The sequence below is a fragment of the Cyprinus carpio genome, chromosome B15 (genome assembly GCF_018340385.1).
Source record: "Cyprinus carpio isolate SPL01 chromosome B15, ASM1834038v1, whole genome shotgun sequence".
NCBI lineage: Eukaryota > Metazoa > Chordata > Actinopteri > Cypriniformes > Cyprinidae > Cyprinus > Cyprinus carpio.
In genome coordinates this window covers 17212678-17229326 of record NC_056611.1, presented here as the reverse complement: position 1 = coordinate 17229326, position 16649 = coordinate 17212678, and the positions used below count along the sequence as shown (strand labels likewise).

Here is a 16649-nt window from a genome sequence, read left to right as displayed (position 1 = left end):
TAAAATAATGAAATTATATAAAGATGGACTAAAGTCCTACTTAAGTGGGTCACAAAAGAAAGTTAACTGAATTGAAGTTCAATTATTTGCATTTAATATAAACTACAATACATTTTAATTTGGTTGTAATTAACATGCAATTAAGTGTCAAACATTTCTTTCTTTCTTCTGTTGAACACAAAAGAAGATATTTTGAAGAATGCTAATTAAAATAATAATTACAGAACCAATTAAATAATAATTACAGAATTTTAATTTTGGGGTGAACTATCCCTTTATATTATATTACATTCTTTCAAAGTATATTATTTCCATAATAAGTACTCTTTTTATAAGTGAAGTGTACTTATTTTTCACAAGGGGAGGCAAGGAGATGTGAAGCAAAGTTTTGGGTCAATCTGTGTCTCACAGATCCGAATCAGTCTGCCCATCAATACTGCTAACATAAAACCTAGCATTAAAAAAAACACAAAATGTATGAGCGCAATACATCACCAGCATAGGCCAAGAAGAGATGGGCAGAAAAATAGAGCGGTGAACACCAGCCGATGGCGTGGGAGATTGGCCTATTGATTTGTAATGAATATCCACAAGCTTTCCTTCCTCCCCTCAAGAGGGTTGAAAGCCTTTATTGTGGAGTTACACATTAAAAGCGTTCCGCTAATGTCCCACAGCCCACTTACAGGCGTCACCAGCAGCAATGGTGGGACCCCAGCTGTGCATCTTGGTGGACAAGCGAAGAAATCTAAATGAAAGGACAGCAGGGACCGGCTCTGAAAAGCGGTATTGACACAGAGATGGTATTCTGCCTGCTTTAAAGACTGCTGCAGATAGGGAGGTGGCCATTCATAACCTGCCCCACTGGAGAGGCATAATCACTATCTGTTTAATAATATACAGTTAAATAAAATTAAAAATAAAAAAAACAGTGGAAGTGGAGTTCAAATGAAGTAGAAGCTTGTCAAAATACAGAGGCTGAGCGGGCATGCAGGTGCTTTTGAGTGCCGCAGATGTTTAGCGCATCAGACAAGCTCTTGAGCGAGATGAGGAGCAGACACGAAAGGGGAAAAGGCATATATACACATGGCAAAACGCAAGAGGGCTTCTAAAGTGAACGAACACAACCTGAGAGAAGCGACGCTGGGGAAAAAAGTGATTGGGATACACACTTCACAAGGCTGTGGAAGCGTCAGGCGTGCATCAGAGACTGTTATGGCAGAGGGAAAGCAAAAGAGAGAGAGCGAGATAAAGCTTTACCATCGCCTCGGCACCTGGAAACTGTCAAAGCCTGATTCACAACTTCTGTCCTAAAGGAGGGGAGACGCACAGGCACAATAACACTCATTTTCAAGCAAGCGCTACGAAAAGGAGGGTTTAAGGAGGGTCTTCATGCACTGAATGGCTCTTGATAAGAGTCTGATGCACACTGCAATAGGTTAATCACTGGTAATCAAAAAACAGGTGTTGAATATTTGCAGTTCCTGCACATGATCATCAGAACTCGGGAGCGTGTGGTTTAATTAATAGTGATGTCCCTCTCTCGCAAGTTTTTTTTTTTCTCCCTTCTGTTTATTTTATCTTTTTTCAGACTTTTTTTCGAAAGCTATGAAGCACAACTGATTGCATCGGATCACCAAGAACAAATTGCTTTTCCTCGGCAGAAGAGACAGGCAGAGGTGGGGGTGATGGGGGGGATAGAGGGAGTTTGTCGTTTATCAGCGGCTCAAAACATTTAGGGGCCCTTCAGCAGGGTTTTGGAACGGCGGTAAAGACATATTTTACTTCTAAAGCCCAAACACACTCAAAAGACATATTTTCAAATATAGAGAAAAAAAAACACACAAACTGTACTGTAAGGTCTGTACTTTCGCAAATATATTTTATAGGGGTCTAAGAATAAAAATAAATATTACACTTATTAAAGTAAACTGTAGGTCTCATGTTACGAATGTTTAATAAAGATGCCTCTATTATATATATATATATATATATATATATATATAATAATATATAATATATTAAATATAGTTACCATATATTAACAACAAACTCTGGAGTATTATTTATTTTTTATTAATCAAATAAACAAGCATCGGGAAACAGATTAATAGGAGCTCTATTAAAGTAAACAATAATAAACAATAATACAAAAAAAATTAATAAATAAACAACTATAAATAAATAAACAAACATAATCAAACATCACTCATTAAAAAACATCAAAAAATAAGCAAACAGCTTTTTGTCTGACTCATTAAAAAATATCTGGTTCATTAGAGTCATTTGTTCATGAATTGGATATAATCTAAAATGACTCAGTGAAAGAGTCAGTTGTGAACACCTCTGAATGATTCACCAAATCTGTCAGATTTAAACCACTAACTAAAGGCTGTTTCATTAAAGGTTTTGGCTGACTCACTAAAAAGAACTGGTTCATAAGAGTCATTTGTTTACGAATTAGACATCCCAGTTCATGCACAAGATAATATCTTGATGAAAGGGCATTTTAGTCTCAGTCTGGAGCCCTGTTTTACGGACCTTTTTGAGTAAACATATCTGACATCATACCTAACATGAAAATCTAATATAGCAATAGACACTATTTAAATTGAATCTATCTGATTATATCTTTTTACATCTGTCCTCATCTGCTTCATTATACATACCATCTGCGGTTAATCTATATAAACATAAACTCGCTACCCTTAATATATCACGTGCGTGAATGATGAAAGCTGGAGGAGGGGTTCCATGAATTCAATCAGATACAAATAAGACTGGATTTATTTAATAAGAGGTCTAATCTATAAAACATGCTCTCGTCTGCAATTTCCACCCATTCATTTTCTGGAGAAGGACAAGACTGAATTTAATTGTAAACCATAATGCGCTTTCTAGAATGCCATAGAATGTGATGTAAAAAGCAGGGTGGGCTGAATTATGGAAGGGGCAGGACAAGCACATAAAGCACTATTACACCCCATGCTCCTGCCACGGCCAGTGATTAAAACAGGCCATAAAGACAAACATACATACGGTGTGGGTTAAAGGATGAGAGCGTCACTGCAAGGTCTTCCATTTTATCAGGGCTAATGGAGAAAACAGTTTTCAAGTCACATGAGTGCGATGTGAGCGCGAGTGCAATGTTGTGCTACAAAACAGCATGGGAATCATTAGGAAAGGATATAAACTATGGCATATTCAGGTCAAGAGCAAACATAAAGACTAGACTGCAAAAATACACGTTTTATAATTAGGCCCAAGCCTGTCAGACTTCTGGGCTACTTTATGCCTTCTTCCCATCCATATATAGACCGGATCCATTATAGTACAAGTTCAGTAAGGCAATAGTGTTATTTCAATCCCATGTCTACATCTGAACTCCCTACTTTTCCATCTTTACCATCTGGCCTCTGGAAGCCTGACAAAGTCATTGATCATCCAGGCTGCACAGATGTTCAGACGTAGCCGCTACAAAAGAACTTCAAATGCTGTTTAAGTGGGTTAGTTACTGTATGATGGTAAGAGCAGGTCACGTAACACAGGAAGAACTGTGTGTGTATCAGTGGTGTTCTACGGCAAAGTCCTGACTGTTTTTCATACGTTTTATTTTAATCCAATGTAAACTAATGTTCCAGTTACACTTCAAGGGATAATTGACCCAAAAATGAAAATTCTGTCATCATTTACTCACCCTCAAGTTGATGAACACAAAAGAAGATATTTTGAAGAATGTTGGTAACCAAACAGCCTTTGAATTCCATAGTATTATTTTCCCAGAAACTGTCTGGTTACCAACATTCTTCAAAATATCTTCTTTTGGTTTCAACAGAAGAAAGAAATTCATGCAGGTTTGGAACAATATGAGGGTCAGTAAATGATGACAAAATGTTCATTTTTGAGTGATTTATCCCTTTTAATGTTGCCCCATTTTCCAGGTTTTCAAACTTTTCAAGTTAGTATTAAAGCATATTACACGTATTCCAAAAGAATAACTATAAAAACAGTAACGACATTCTAATTTCATGTTTATTTTATTTGTGAACTGATATTCTTTTAATAGTCAATGTATTTTGGGATCATCATTTATCAAAGCTCAGTAAACACTGACAGGTAAAAAGTGTCATGATGGTCACAGACACAGAGATGAAGCTGATCACTAAGAAGTTGACTGCTCACCAAGAAACCCTTACAGATCGTGTTTTCAACTCGTTTCAAGTTTTATTTTTACATGATATCTATGTAGGTGAGTTGTTTACTTCCTTTTTAATTAGTCTTCACATTATATTTATTCATTACACTGATGCGCATGAAAACAAGAAAGGATTTATCAAATTAACTGCATAATAGGCCAGTCATAGTGCAATGGAGGCACTGCCTCCTCTTAAGAGGCATTTCCCCATTCGTTCTCAATTACCCCCACCAAACCCACAGTGTTCATGTTTTTATGTTACGTATGCTATAAAAATTAGTTGATTTATACACGTTTTTATTCTACATTTTCATAATTATTTTATTTGTGTACTACAGATATTTTCTCTATGAATTTTCAAGGAGGCACTGCCTCCCTTGCCTCCTCAGAGGAAACGCCCATGGTGTATATGTGCCAGTTGTGCTGACGGCGGGGGGGCGGGGCACCCTGGCAGTGTCCAGATTTCTCCCAGCAGTAGTGTCTGCTGAGCGCCGTCCCAGCTGACCATTCGTCAGCATTACAGAAGTGGCCGTGGGAGGCCATCCAGCCTGGCAGCCGACTCATTTATCAGGGTCGTAATAAAGACTATGAGAGCAGATGCTCAACCTCATAGCTCCAGCTGAACGAGTGTGTGTGGGGGGGTCAAGAGGTCAAGCTGACAATCACTCCCCCTTCCATCCTTCTTCTCCAGCACTGCAAGGGCTGACAAAGGGCACTGATAAATTGCTGATTGAGTGATATTGCTTGATCCTAAAAGACAGGGTGCGAGCCTAATGGCTTATCGGAGCAGGATGAGCTGCTTTGGGAGGAAGTGTGGCCGAATCCTCCCCCTGGTGCTTCAGGTAATGGAGTCAGGTTGTGGCACTCACCCTCCTCGAGGGCTGATCTCGTCTGGGTGTTTAAGTTGACCCATCACTGACACTCTTATTCTCTCTGTGGAGACCTGGGATGTCTGATCTTACACAGTGCCAGAGCACAGACGGCTGTGCTACGATACTTGCTCTGCTATGAGACGATTCCGCACTACAGTCATACCTCAAATGTGGATTTTAATGCCGCTGTGTTTGCTAACAAGTGACTAAATACGCACTACAGCTACTACAAGATTTTGAGTTTACATGCTTGATGAATGAGACAACCGTTGTGGGACTTGTACACCGTTAAAAAAAGATTTTTCAAGTTGTAAATAAAACAGGTATACTTGTATACGTATCTTTAAAACTGAAGTAATATTTCAAAATGTCATGTTTAATTCAGTTTGTTACGTTATGGTATGTTCAGTATGTACTCTTTCCATTGTATAGAAACATGCTAGCAACTTTAAAATTCCTGTAGAAGGTATGAATTGATTTTACACAACAAAATGTGAAAATTTCCTAGCATATTTTTCTCAAAACCGTAAACTGCCATTCTCATCGCAATACTCAAAAGACATGTCAGAAGGAACCAATAGTGAATAAACTTTTGGTTTGCAAACTAATGTCATGAATACATAGTATTTTGCAATATTTATTTATTTATTTATTTATTTATTTATTTATTTAAAGCAATAATTAGAAAAGTTTTAGACATTAATGTTATTTTGGGCAAATTAGGCTTAATACTATTTTTTATAAGGGATGCAACAATTCCCTGATACAATTCTGGCTGATTTTTATGTTATGGTCAATAACCAATAAATGGTTGATAATACAATTCTATAATATTTTTTCTTAATAAAGATTTAAGGTTAATGATTGGAATTTAGGGAAAGTTAAAAAAAAAAATAATCTGAAGAGAGAATTTAGGCATCACAAAAAAATAACAAACATAATGCACAGTTTTTCAAAATTTGTTTCTTTTTTTAGATAGGCTAAAGATTACATTTAACATTGCTATTAAATTTTTAGTATTACATATATACAATAGCAATCATTAACCAATATGAATATGGACTACAGCTACCACAAGGATGAAAGTTTGCACATTTGATCAATGAGGCAACCATTGTCCTTGTAAATTATTTGCAAGTTTAAAATGTCAGAGGCATTTTTTTTTTTTAGAACAAAAATTGCAGTCTTTTTTAAGTAATTTTAACCAGCATATTTTAACTATGGTACAGATACATCACACATCCCTATTTCTTTTATCTTTATTATGCATTTTCATTGCCATGCTCAAATATTTTGATTAATAGGTTACTGTCAAAGTGTAAATCTGCTGTAAATGAGAGAAGTGATTCCACAGCAAAGATTCTAGAATGGAGCTCCATTAAAATCGTAACGTTGCATTACAGGAAAGCAGCTGGTAAAGGTTCCTACAACATTTTTACACCAGCTGCTCTGTCATGACAAACAGCACACATGATTTCTGTCGGTTTGTTCATGCAAAACAATATTCATTCATTTCATATACACTTTTGCACCATATATACATATATGCTTATGCAGCTACTGTATGTAGTAGACACTGCTGCAGATTACAAATTTAACAGATATCATTTGCTCACAATGCCATGAGGGAGCCGGGGGGCTGTCCTGTACACCAGTGAACCTCATTTAAAAACATTCATACTTGCTAATGCACCGTTGCCTTGTTCAAAACAACCGTAACATGAGTCACATATTTTTTTACACATTAACATTCATCTTTTCCTGTTTGCCTTTCCTGGTGTGCATGCATGAAATGTGTATTTACATCTATCACAAAAGGACAGCACAGACCCGAGCAAATTAACCCACTGACCTTCCTGCGTTTCTTGTATAGCCCATCATCCATTTGTGAGTGGTGGGCCCTGCTTTTAGCCTGCTGTCTGTGCTCAATGTGGAATGATGGAGCTGTGCATTAGTCAGAGTGCTTTTCAAGGTAAGAGCCATTCGGTGCGCAGCCCTGAAGCCTCATCACACCCGTCCTGAAGGTGACTGATCGGAAAACACTGACTCATACACCTCTCAAAGCAGAAAGGTCAATGTTCCAATCACCAACATGTAATCAATACAGTGCAAAATGTAATTAGTACAGACAAAAGATTCTGAGAGTCTGAGACAACAGACTCAGGCTGGAAAGACTCTGTCTCAAATATAAAGCGCAATTTAAATTCTGACACCTAAAACTATGAAACATATCACATTTGCAAATGAAAGATTCTTCCCGAATGATGAGAGGCTTGTGAAATGATTGCTTCGCAAGTTTCTCTGCAGCAGCGAGTGACAGGTGAGTAAAAGTGCAACGGTACTCTTGAATTGGAAAAACGTCAAAACGGAAATTATGTGTAGATTAAAAAACATAATTTGGCTGACGTGCAATCAAATTACAGCTCATTCTTACTTTTTAAAGGAAAATGAAACCGAATAGAACATTTACGCAGAAAAATGAGTGCTGCGCATCTCTCAGAAGTATACTGCATGGAGCAGCTCATGACAAATAACACTGGATTATCCCTTGTATTGCTCGCAGAGCTTTTACAGTTAGACAAAAAAAAAAGAGTGACGGGAATTGTCAGACAAAAGCTAAAAACAACACAGAGCTCTGAGGTAGTGTACAACAGCTTTCTGGAGTGAAAATGAAGTGCAACATGGAGTACTCTGTGCCTTGAATATGACTGTAGCAGGTTTCAGTGAGCAAAATTCATGGCTAGCATTTAGTGTTATATTATACATGTATTCTATGATTTGTAATCAATTTTTTAAAGACGAACATGAACCTTGTAGAGCTCTGTACTGATATAATCCTCAAAACTAATGCAAATCCTGAGAAACTTATGTCAAATATCAACATCAGATATTACTGGCCAGAATGTAACATAGTCCCCTATGTTAAGTGACAAATATTAGTTATGAAACATGGCAAATGTACAGAAGATGTCACTCACTTATTCTGTAAAGGAAATCAGGATGAAACAGGCCTACAGTTTATATTAGAAAAGACTAATTTAATTTTAAAATGTCATCTCCATATTTCTCATGTTCCAAACACTGTGCTTTATAGTTAAACACCTTTCTGTGATTATATTGCTTTCTTTCTGTGACAATAAATTAAATTGTTCTCTAAGAGATTTAAATAAGTGTACTTGCTAGAATTTACCTTAAAATAAAATACATTTTACAATAACTTGTTAAAGTGCAGGTCACTGAAAGTATATTTCACTTCTAAATCAATCAATAAATAATGTTTCTTAGTCTTAATTAAAAACCTGTTGAACCTTAAACTTTTCGGCTTGTTATACATGATCACATTTAAAACTGATCAGATTAATCTATAACCAAATATCTGGCTTGTGTACTAACTTTACATCACATTAAACTGAATGAGAACTTAGAGCCATTACACAAGAAAAATGGGGAAATGAAAACGAGAGACTGAAACTTATAGAACTCTGGCTCGAATAAAAATTATACAACGCTGTAAATAAATACGAAAGAGAGTGAAGCTAATAGGAAACACACGGTCAGGCAAGGTGCTGTCCATCCTGTGCGTGCTTTATCACAATTTAAGCCGATGACTTTGTGACTTACGAGTGCATCTGTCGTGAAATCCGTGATGAGAGAACATTTCTTCTCGCGTGCAACCAAAGTATTAGTGGAACGTCTTAAATAAACCTCCTCGACACAAATCTGCTGGAGTTTTTTCTCCGCAAACAAATGTACAATACAGTGAGAAATCAGTCTACCCGTCGGGGTCTGTGGAGCTGCGCGTACCCTCTTCCGCTAATCGCGTGGACAGCAGAACAAGTATCAAATGTTTAGAATTATAAATATGAATTCTTACCTTGCCCTCGTGCCATCCACACGCCAGCAAATACGGCCAGAATCAGAATGACCATGTTTGGATTGTAATTTCTTGTCGAGTTCATGCTCGCAGCAGTGGGCTCCTATCACAGAATATGTCCTTGTACTAAAACACTTTCCGAATAATTAAATAGGAGCAGGACGCAAACGTTCCACGCCGTGAGGAACGAGGTCGCTGCGCGATACGTGGAGCTCTGGTCAGATTTGTAATTGTGAACGGAGGAGAGCCAGAGAATGTTCAATTTCTGTCAGCACCTCTCAGACTGAGTCGAGCTGTTTCAGTACCGCGGACAGCTCCTAGCGTCAGCAACTGGAACAACTTCAGGCTTCGCGCAAAGTTTGTACCGTACATAATCTAATAGTGCCCTCGATTAAATGGCTCGAGTATTACCATTTGTATTTCATTTCAACTGCTAACCTAAGGGAAAGGAGGAAGTGGTCGACTGTGCTCTATAAGACCAAAGTGCTTGGATTAAACAAGGTTACTCTAGTGTGCACACCTACTGGACTAGTAAAAAATAGATTTAAAAAAAACATGTATGAAATATGGTGAAAGAGGTTGTCAAATGTTTTATTTTTTTATTTCATAATAAATACAAATGTAATTAAAAATATTAATAAAATAAAATATTGTCATAAAAAAGCCACTTCATTTTCATGGGATAAGAAAACCAATAGAGGGTATTGAAGAGTACTTTTAAAATTTACACATACCATTCAAAAGTTTGGGGTAAAAAAAAAATCTTACTGAGCCTAAACTTTTGAATGGTATATATATTTACTTGTTTCATAATACTACTCTATTAAAGAAATTAACACTTTTATTCAGCAAGGATGCACTAAATTGATCAAAAGCTACAGTTAAAAAAAAAAAAATGTTCTAAAACAAATGCTGTTCTTTTGAACTCTCCATTAATCAAATAATACACAAAAACATATCAGGCTGATGATACACGGGGCAACTTTTTGAGCAATGTTGCCATCAATGGGCAACTAGGTGAGACACAGGGCCAACGACCCTGTGAGAAATTTGTACCCAGATAGAAATTTGTAACCCATTCTCAGTGGGAAAGTGCCCAAGCAACATTGCTCAAAAATGTTGCACAGCAAAACTGCTCAAAAAGTTGCCCCGTGTATCATCAGTCTCACAGTTTCCACAAAAATATTAAGCAGCACAACTGGCATTAATAATTGTCACATCAAACAGCATATGAGAATGATTTCTGAAGGATCATTTAACACTGAAGAAGTTGCCATTCAGCTTTGCATTCATTATAGGAATGAAATAAAGTTTATTACATATTCAAACAGAAAACAGTGATTTTATTTGCAAAAATTCTCCCAATATTACTGTCTTTACTGTGTTTTTGGTCAAATAAATGTAGCCTTTGCAAGAATTTTTCAAAAACACAAAAAAACTGACCTCACACATTTGAACGATATATACCACATACTTAATCCTTCTTATCGAACAGCAAGTTTAGTTTAGGTCAAACTGCGCAATTCTACAAAAAAACATGGTTCATGTTATATTCAAGACTCAAAATCCATTTATTTTGACCTTTCTATGAAAAGTCAGGTTTTGTTCAGGTCAGGAGGAGTAATAAACATCTTAAATGTTCATTTTTTAAAGTAGAAATATTTATAAAAAATGTATTTTTGCCTTGAAAATATGTTCTTTTTTAATGAAACATTTAAAGTGTAAGAAAACTGATTTTAGCATTTACCTGATGGTTACACAGCTTGTTAGACCTGTCTCTAAACAATAACTTTCCAATTACAGCAACATCACAGCTATTTGCAACAGAGCTACAACTATTTTTTGTTTTGCTGCATTCTTGCCCTCTGGAAAGGGTCATTCTGGCGAATAAAAACATCTAATTAAGAGCAAACCGCCTCCATTTATAGAGATAAGGAATCTAGAGAGGAAAAAGAAAAAATGAAAATCTTAAAAGTTGCCTCTCCTAAAAATTACCCATACAATGACCTGCTCATCAGTTCCCAGTATTTGCCCTCCACAAAGAACTAAATGGTAAGGAAAAGAGCAACACTCATGAAATATACATGAGGTGAGACAGAGGACTTTGTGGCAATAATATAGAAATGTTAAGTGATGCCGCAGAGTCGAAGAGTTATGAACGTTAACCACCAAATGTTAATGCAGTCTTCATGTGCCGGCCATTATTGGAATTATAGGAAGCCATCATCACCTTTTCATTCTACCACATTTCCCTCTGAGCCTGCTCATGTTTATGTGGAAATGTTCCCTGCCTCTCTGTGTAATAATTACTATTCCAAGCGCGGTGGCGAGACTGAAACTGGTAATTATAATTGCACACTACAAAAGAAAGAATGCTGAATTTACAACCTATTTAGACAAACCTAACAAGCAGAGAATGATTGATTTCTTGATTGAAGCGGTGCAGTCTTAACCAGCTACACTGTATTCTGTCTGTTTGAATGCAGATGTTTCACAAGAACAGGGTTATTTCCCTGAAGCTAGACTGGGCCGGGGTTCATTGAAGCATTAAGTTTGCCTGTGCCTACCAGCCAGTATCCTGAGGTTAAATCATCTCTGTGTGTCAGTGCTTAAAGTTATATTTTAGCCAAAAATTCTAATTCTGGCATCTTTTAACCACCCTTATTTCCTTCTAAACCTGTATGACTTTTTTCTTCTGTGCAACACAAAAGAAGGTATTTTAAAGAAGTTTCAACAGTTTTTGCCATAAAATAAAACTCAACAGGGTCCAAAACAACAACAAACCCCTCTGACTTTAATTTTATGCACAAAATGCTTCAAAATATATTCTCTTGCATTACACTGAAGAAAAAATATGCATATACAGTGGTTTATTCTTGTAGTTTGATTCTCTTGGTTCTTTTGGTCCTTTGGTTGGCTTTGCGTTCACACTGTCATTTTTAACACTGAACCTAAATATACAAAGCATAAGGTACAAATCTATGGTCATAACCTGATTGGACAGCTTATATTACTTGTCTCTTACAACAATGCTGTGTCCTGGGCTAAATGCACTCATTGTATGTGTTTAAAAGCTATTAGTGTAAAAGTTTTTCCAGTTTATAACATACAAAGAACTTATAAAATGTGTAAAGGGGTCAAAACAGGTCAAGCAATTTCTACATTGCACACATATTTGCTGTAATGAGACAGCAGTTCTGACGCCTGTACCAAAATGTAAAGGGCAACAAAGCTCCTATGATAAAAAGAACCATGCTTGAGATTCGGTCCTCTTTAGGGTAACAACATGTGACATCACGTCCTGTTTTTGGGTTGATGTCTTTGGTCTTTGTTTTATACACCTATTGGCTGAACCGCTCCAGAGTTCTTTTGGAAGCAGGCCAAAAAACACTTTTTCATGGGGTCTCACAATCTGCTTGTTTGATGCGCACCAAGATTAGGATGGCACCACACTAACAGAGCAACTGCACCAAAGTTTGTTTTAATCTAACACAACCTGCTAATTGTAAGCACACCCTTAGAGAGTACTACATCTGAATAAGAACTTACTACACAACTGTTTAAAAAGTATGTTCTACTACATTATGAATGTGTTTAGTATGAGTGAATTTTAGACATACTACATCCGCACTACATTCACACATTAATTATGAACACTGAGAATTCATAAAAACTACTGTTTGCATGTACTGTTTTATAAAAATTGGAAATTCGGATATACTACTCTTCACATACTATTTTATAAAAAAAAAAAAAAAAGGGAATTTGGACACACTTCTCTTTTTATGTACTGTTTAATAAAAACTGTGAATTTGGACATACTACTCTTTATGTACTAATGTTTGCCTACTATATAATAGGGCAGTAGGCATATTTGAAGGTAGGGAAAATAACAGATTAAAAAGACATAATAACATATGAATCACAAGATTTTACCATGCAGACATAAAATGATCTAAATAATTCTGTCAGAACTGCAAGATAATGTAGAGCAGTAAGAATCTTTTGCATGTTCTATTCATATAAAAGATTTATCAGTGTAGTATTTCATTTATATGATTCGCTATGGTAAGCTCTTGAGGCATGTGTTGAAAAATGAAACCCACCTGCTGTATAAGCGTGTAAGAATCAAAGTCATGTCCATATACTGAAAACTATTAAAAAGCCATATAAATTAATATTTTGCCTCCTGCTATAAATCAAGAACAGCAACACTTTGCATTTATCTAAATTAACTCGAAAGTCAAACACACCCACATTAATCTCCACTTTGGACAATAATGCATGCAAATTAAATATTAAGGTCATCAAAGGGAAGCAATTCTAGGTCGCTGCACGCAGCTGGAAGACAAGAAAAAGGTCAGGCTTTATGGGTTCTGGATGGCTTCAGGGGAGCATCAAAGCAGCTCAGAGGTTTATATTTAGTCGTAACTGTTGAATAGGGTTTTATGTCCATGCTAGAGACTGTGAGCTTTATCAGAATGGAAAGTTACTCATCAAATGCGCAAACTAATGTGGGCAGCCTGTGACTTATTTAGCACAAATGCGAAATGTGAGTTCTCTCTGCTCAGAAGTAATTGTCTTCGCCTGCTGTTTGCAAAAGGCTAATGGCAGACTTTGTCCGTATTTCAGGACCTCAGTCACACTACTTCCAGAAATTATGCTCAGGCTTGTTTTTGTTAAAAGCATGTCTGCTTCAAAGACGGTACAGTAACTTGTGTTTGTGTAATTTAGTTTTAAATTGGGTCACTTGTTTCATGGTGCAAAACAATATATCTTCCTTTCAAAAAGAATTTGCTTGCTTTTCGAGATTACAGCTAAACAAATTGGAGAGTTCAGGGTTTAAACTAGTTTAATAAGAGTCTTTTCTACGCCACTGAGCCAACCCAGATAGGATGTGGGCCTCATTTCCTGCCTGCTCATTGCCTGCCAATCACCCTGTCATTCAGGGGCAAGGTCTGAAAACAGCTTAAACACCTCCTACAGTTTGCAAAGGAGACAAGCAGACACGAAAGGAATGAGAGATGCTTGACAATTCCCTTTTTCTGAACTGTAAATGTCTAAAATCACAGATAAAAAAATACAATAGATGCAAATCAAATTATTTAGAGAACAACTCGAGAGCTATTCTGACACAGATAGTTTCTAGTTTCATGTCTGTTCACCAAAGCTTGTCTCGACATGCTGGAAAAACAAAACCTTCATCATCCTTTTATCAGCCAGGCTGAGAAAGGCAATAATATACTTTCTACTTCAACCCTAATGAAATCTGTGTTTCTGATCTTGCTGAAATAATTGAGAGCAGGATCTCGAACTGTCAATGCACCACAGTTCTATACAATCTTAGATGCCTGCGTTCACCGAGCAATCAAGTCTCATCAAGCCTGACCACCAGATCTTTCTGTCGAAAGTCGTCTGAGAGCAAATTAAATTATTTAAAAAGCACATTTTCAAACTCTTTCGGTTTATTTCATGTAAAAAGCAGAAATTTCTCTTCATGGTGCCCATACCACACACAAGCCATCTGGCAAAGCCACAAAACCAAATACAAACAACAACCTTGCAATTCAAGACCTTGTTTTGTGCATTATAATACACAGTGTGATTCTTTGAATATTTGTTCTTTCTTTACGCCATGAGAAAATGGCCTCTCTCATTGTTTATGACACACAAGCCTGAGTGCATCTGCATTGTGTAAACTGCATTTATTGTCTTGTGGATCCTGAGGCTGATAGAATGACTCGCATCCAAAACATATGGAAATTATAATTTCAGTGGCTACTATCTAAATATGTATTCTAGTTCATTTTATTAGAATTTTATTTTATAAAAGTCTTGAAAAATAGTTTTTTTTTTTTATTATTGAAACATTTATAGAAGGCATAGATAGATAGATAGATAGATAGATAGATAGATAGATAGATAGATAGATAGATAGATAGATAGATAGATGTATATCACAAATATATAGATGTATATCGCAAATACATCTGCACTTAATTATTGCTATTAAACAAATTTCACATACAGTATATTGTTCAAATATTAGTAAAGTGATAGTAAAAGACATTTATAATTATAATTAAATAAAATATGTTCTTTCTATTCACACACACACACAAAAAAAAAAAAAAAAAAGAAACCACAAAAATATTGAAGCAGAACAACTGTTTTCAAATGTTTCTTAAGCAGTAAATCAGAATGTTATAATGATTTCTGAAGAACTGGAGTAATGGCTGCTGAAAATTCAGCTTTGCCACCAAAGGAATAAATGACATGTTATTATATATTCAAATAGAAAATGGGTATTTAAAATTGTAATATTATTTCACATTAGTACAGTTTTTATTGTATTTTTGATCAAATAAATGCAGCATTGGTGAGCAGTGTTTGGGGTAACGCATTACAAGTAACACAAGTTATGTAATCAGATTACTTTTTTTTAAGTAATTTGTAAAGTAACAGTCATTTTTAATGTAGAAGGAAATATCTAAGTTACTTTTTACTTACTAACCCCTTTTGTAGTGTACAGTATAGGACGTTAACATGTTTCAAGGCTTCACTTATATGTCCTCATTTTTAGCAGCATATCTAAACATAATCACCTTTGACTAGCATTCTTTGTTCTGTGGTATTTCCTATAATGCTCTGTCACAGAGTGGCCATGTCAGTACAGACTGAGGCTTGACCAGTCACCACAGCTTAGGTGATCTCTGGAGTGGAGCCTTGGTTCGGGTTAAAATGTACCCACAGACCCAGCGGCCACTCAGCCCTGCTGGGCAGGGATCTATCAAGCAGTCCACCTGCATGCTCCGTCTCACACATAAATGCAGAGACAGCATAAACATCTAGCTCGAGGGGAAATGAAAGCCTTGCACCATGGTGACATCTGTCCTAAAGAAAAATTGTTGCAAGGGGCATTTCTGCGTTTTATGACCACCTTAAAAAAAAAGTCCAACAAAACACTGTGAGTAGGAAATTAAATGGAGAGCACAAAAACGAAAGAAAAATCCCTGAACCTTGCAACTTTATAGAGTACTAACGCATGTGTTTGACAGAGGTCCCATACTTCAACATATTAATTCCTAAACTCGCTTCGCCAAGCAGAAACAGACTTCAAATCATGCTTCAAAAAATCCCTTTATCTTTCTTACAGTACAAAAGCTCCACAAAAAGATCTTTGCCACTCTGAACCTGCTTAAAACAACATCAGAATTTTTTTTTTTTTTTTTTAAGAAATTTCAATGTATGAATATTCGAAAGTAATGAATTCAGGCAAAAATCCCTGGGGCTGCAATAAGAGCGTGGAAGAGAGTACATAAACTGCAATACATGATTGTATGTCTCAAGCCATCAGACTCCAGCCTACTCTATTTCAGTGTCAGAAGACTATATTTTGCTTTTCTTCTGAGTCCCTATTTATTCAAGCAATACATCTGTGAGTAGATAGTGACCCTAAGCTTCTTACACTACAGTCGGCAATGCACCAAGACACATAAACCTCATATCAAAAGTTAAAGGGCAACACTCAGCAGAGCAGATAGGAGTGCCGCGGGGAGAAGGGACCAGACATGCTCTTTCCCTGCTCAGCAGATGTTGTGGTCATATTCTACAGAAGACAGCGCTTCGGACTGTACCCAAAAAGTGCTCTTTGCCCCCTGGGGTCAGTCGGATCTCTATTATCTGAAGAGACTAGGACAAAGCTGCCAAT

The 16649-nt window shown here is 36.5% G+C and overlaps 1 protein-coding gene across 5 annotated transcripts in view; it reads right to left on the bottom strand.

Annotated features, from left to right (window-relative positions):
* LOC109103239 (seizure protein 6-like) overlaps positions 1-9261 on the bottom strand; it is a 173999-nt gene extending 164738 nt beyond the window's left edge. For 4 of the 5 annotated variants that reach the window (XR_006156566.1, XR_006156565.1, XM_042739537.1 and 1 more), the window contains exon 1: positions 8939-9259. Coding sequence is in view for 3 of the 5 variants with exons in the window: in XM_042739537.1 (XP_042595471.1) it covers positions 8939-9023 (85 nt within the window). In the remaining 2 variants the exon portion in view is untranslated. Of the gene's footprint in view, positions 1-8938 lie in introns of all 5 variants that reach the window. The other variant, XM_042739539.1, reaches the window with a different exon arrangement.
* Between the last annotated feature and the right edge of the window lie 7388 nt (positions 9262-16649).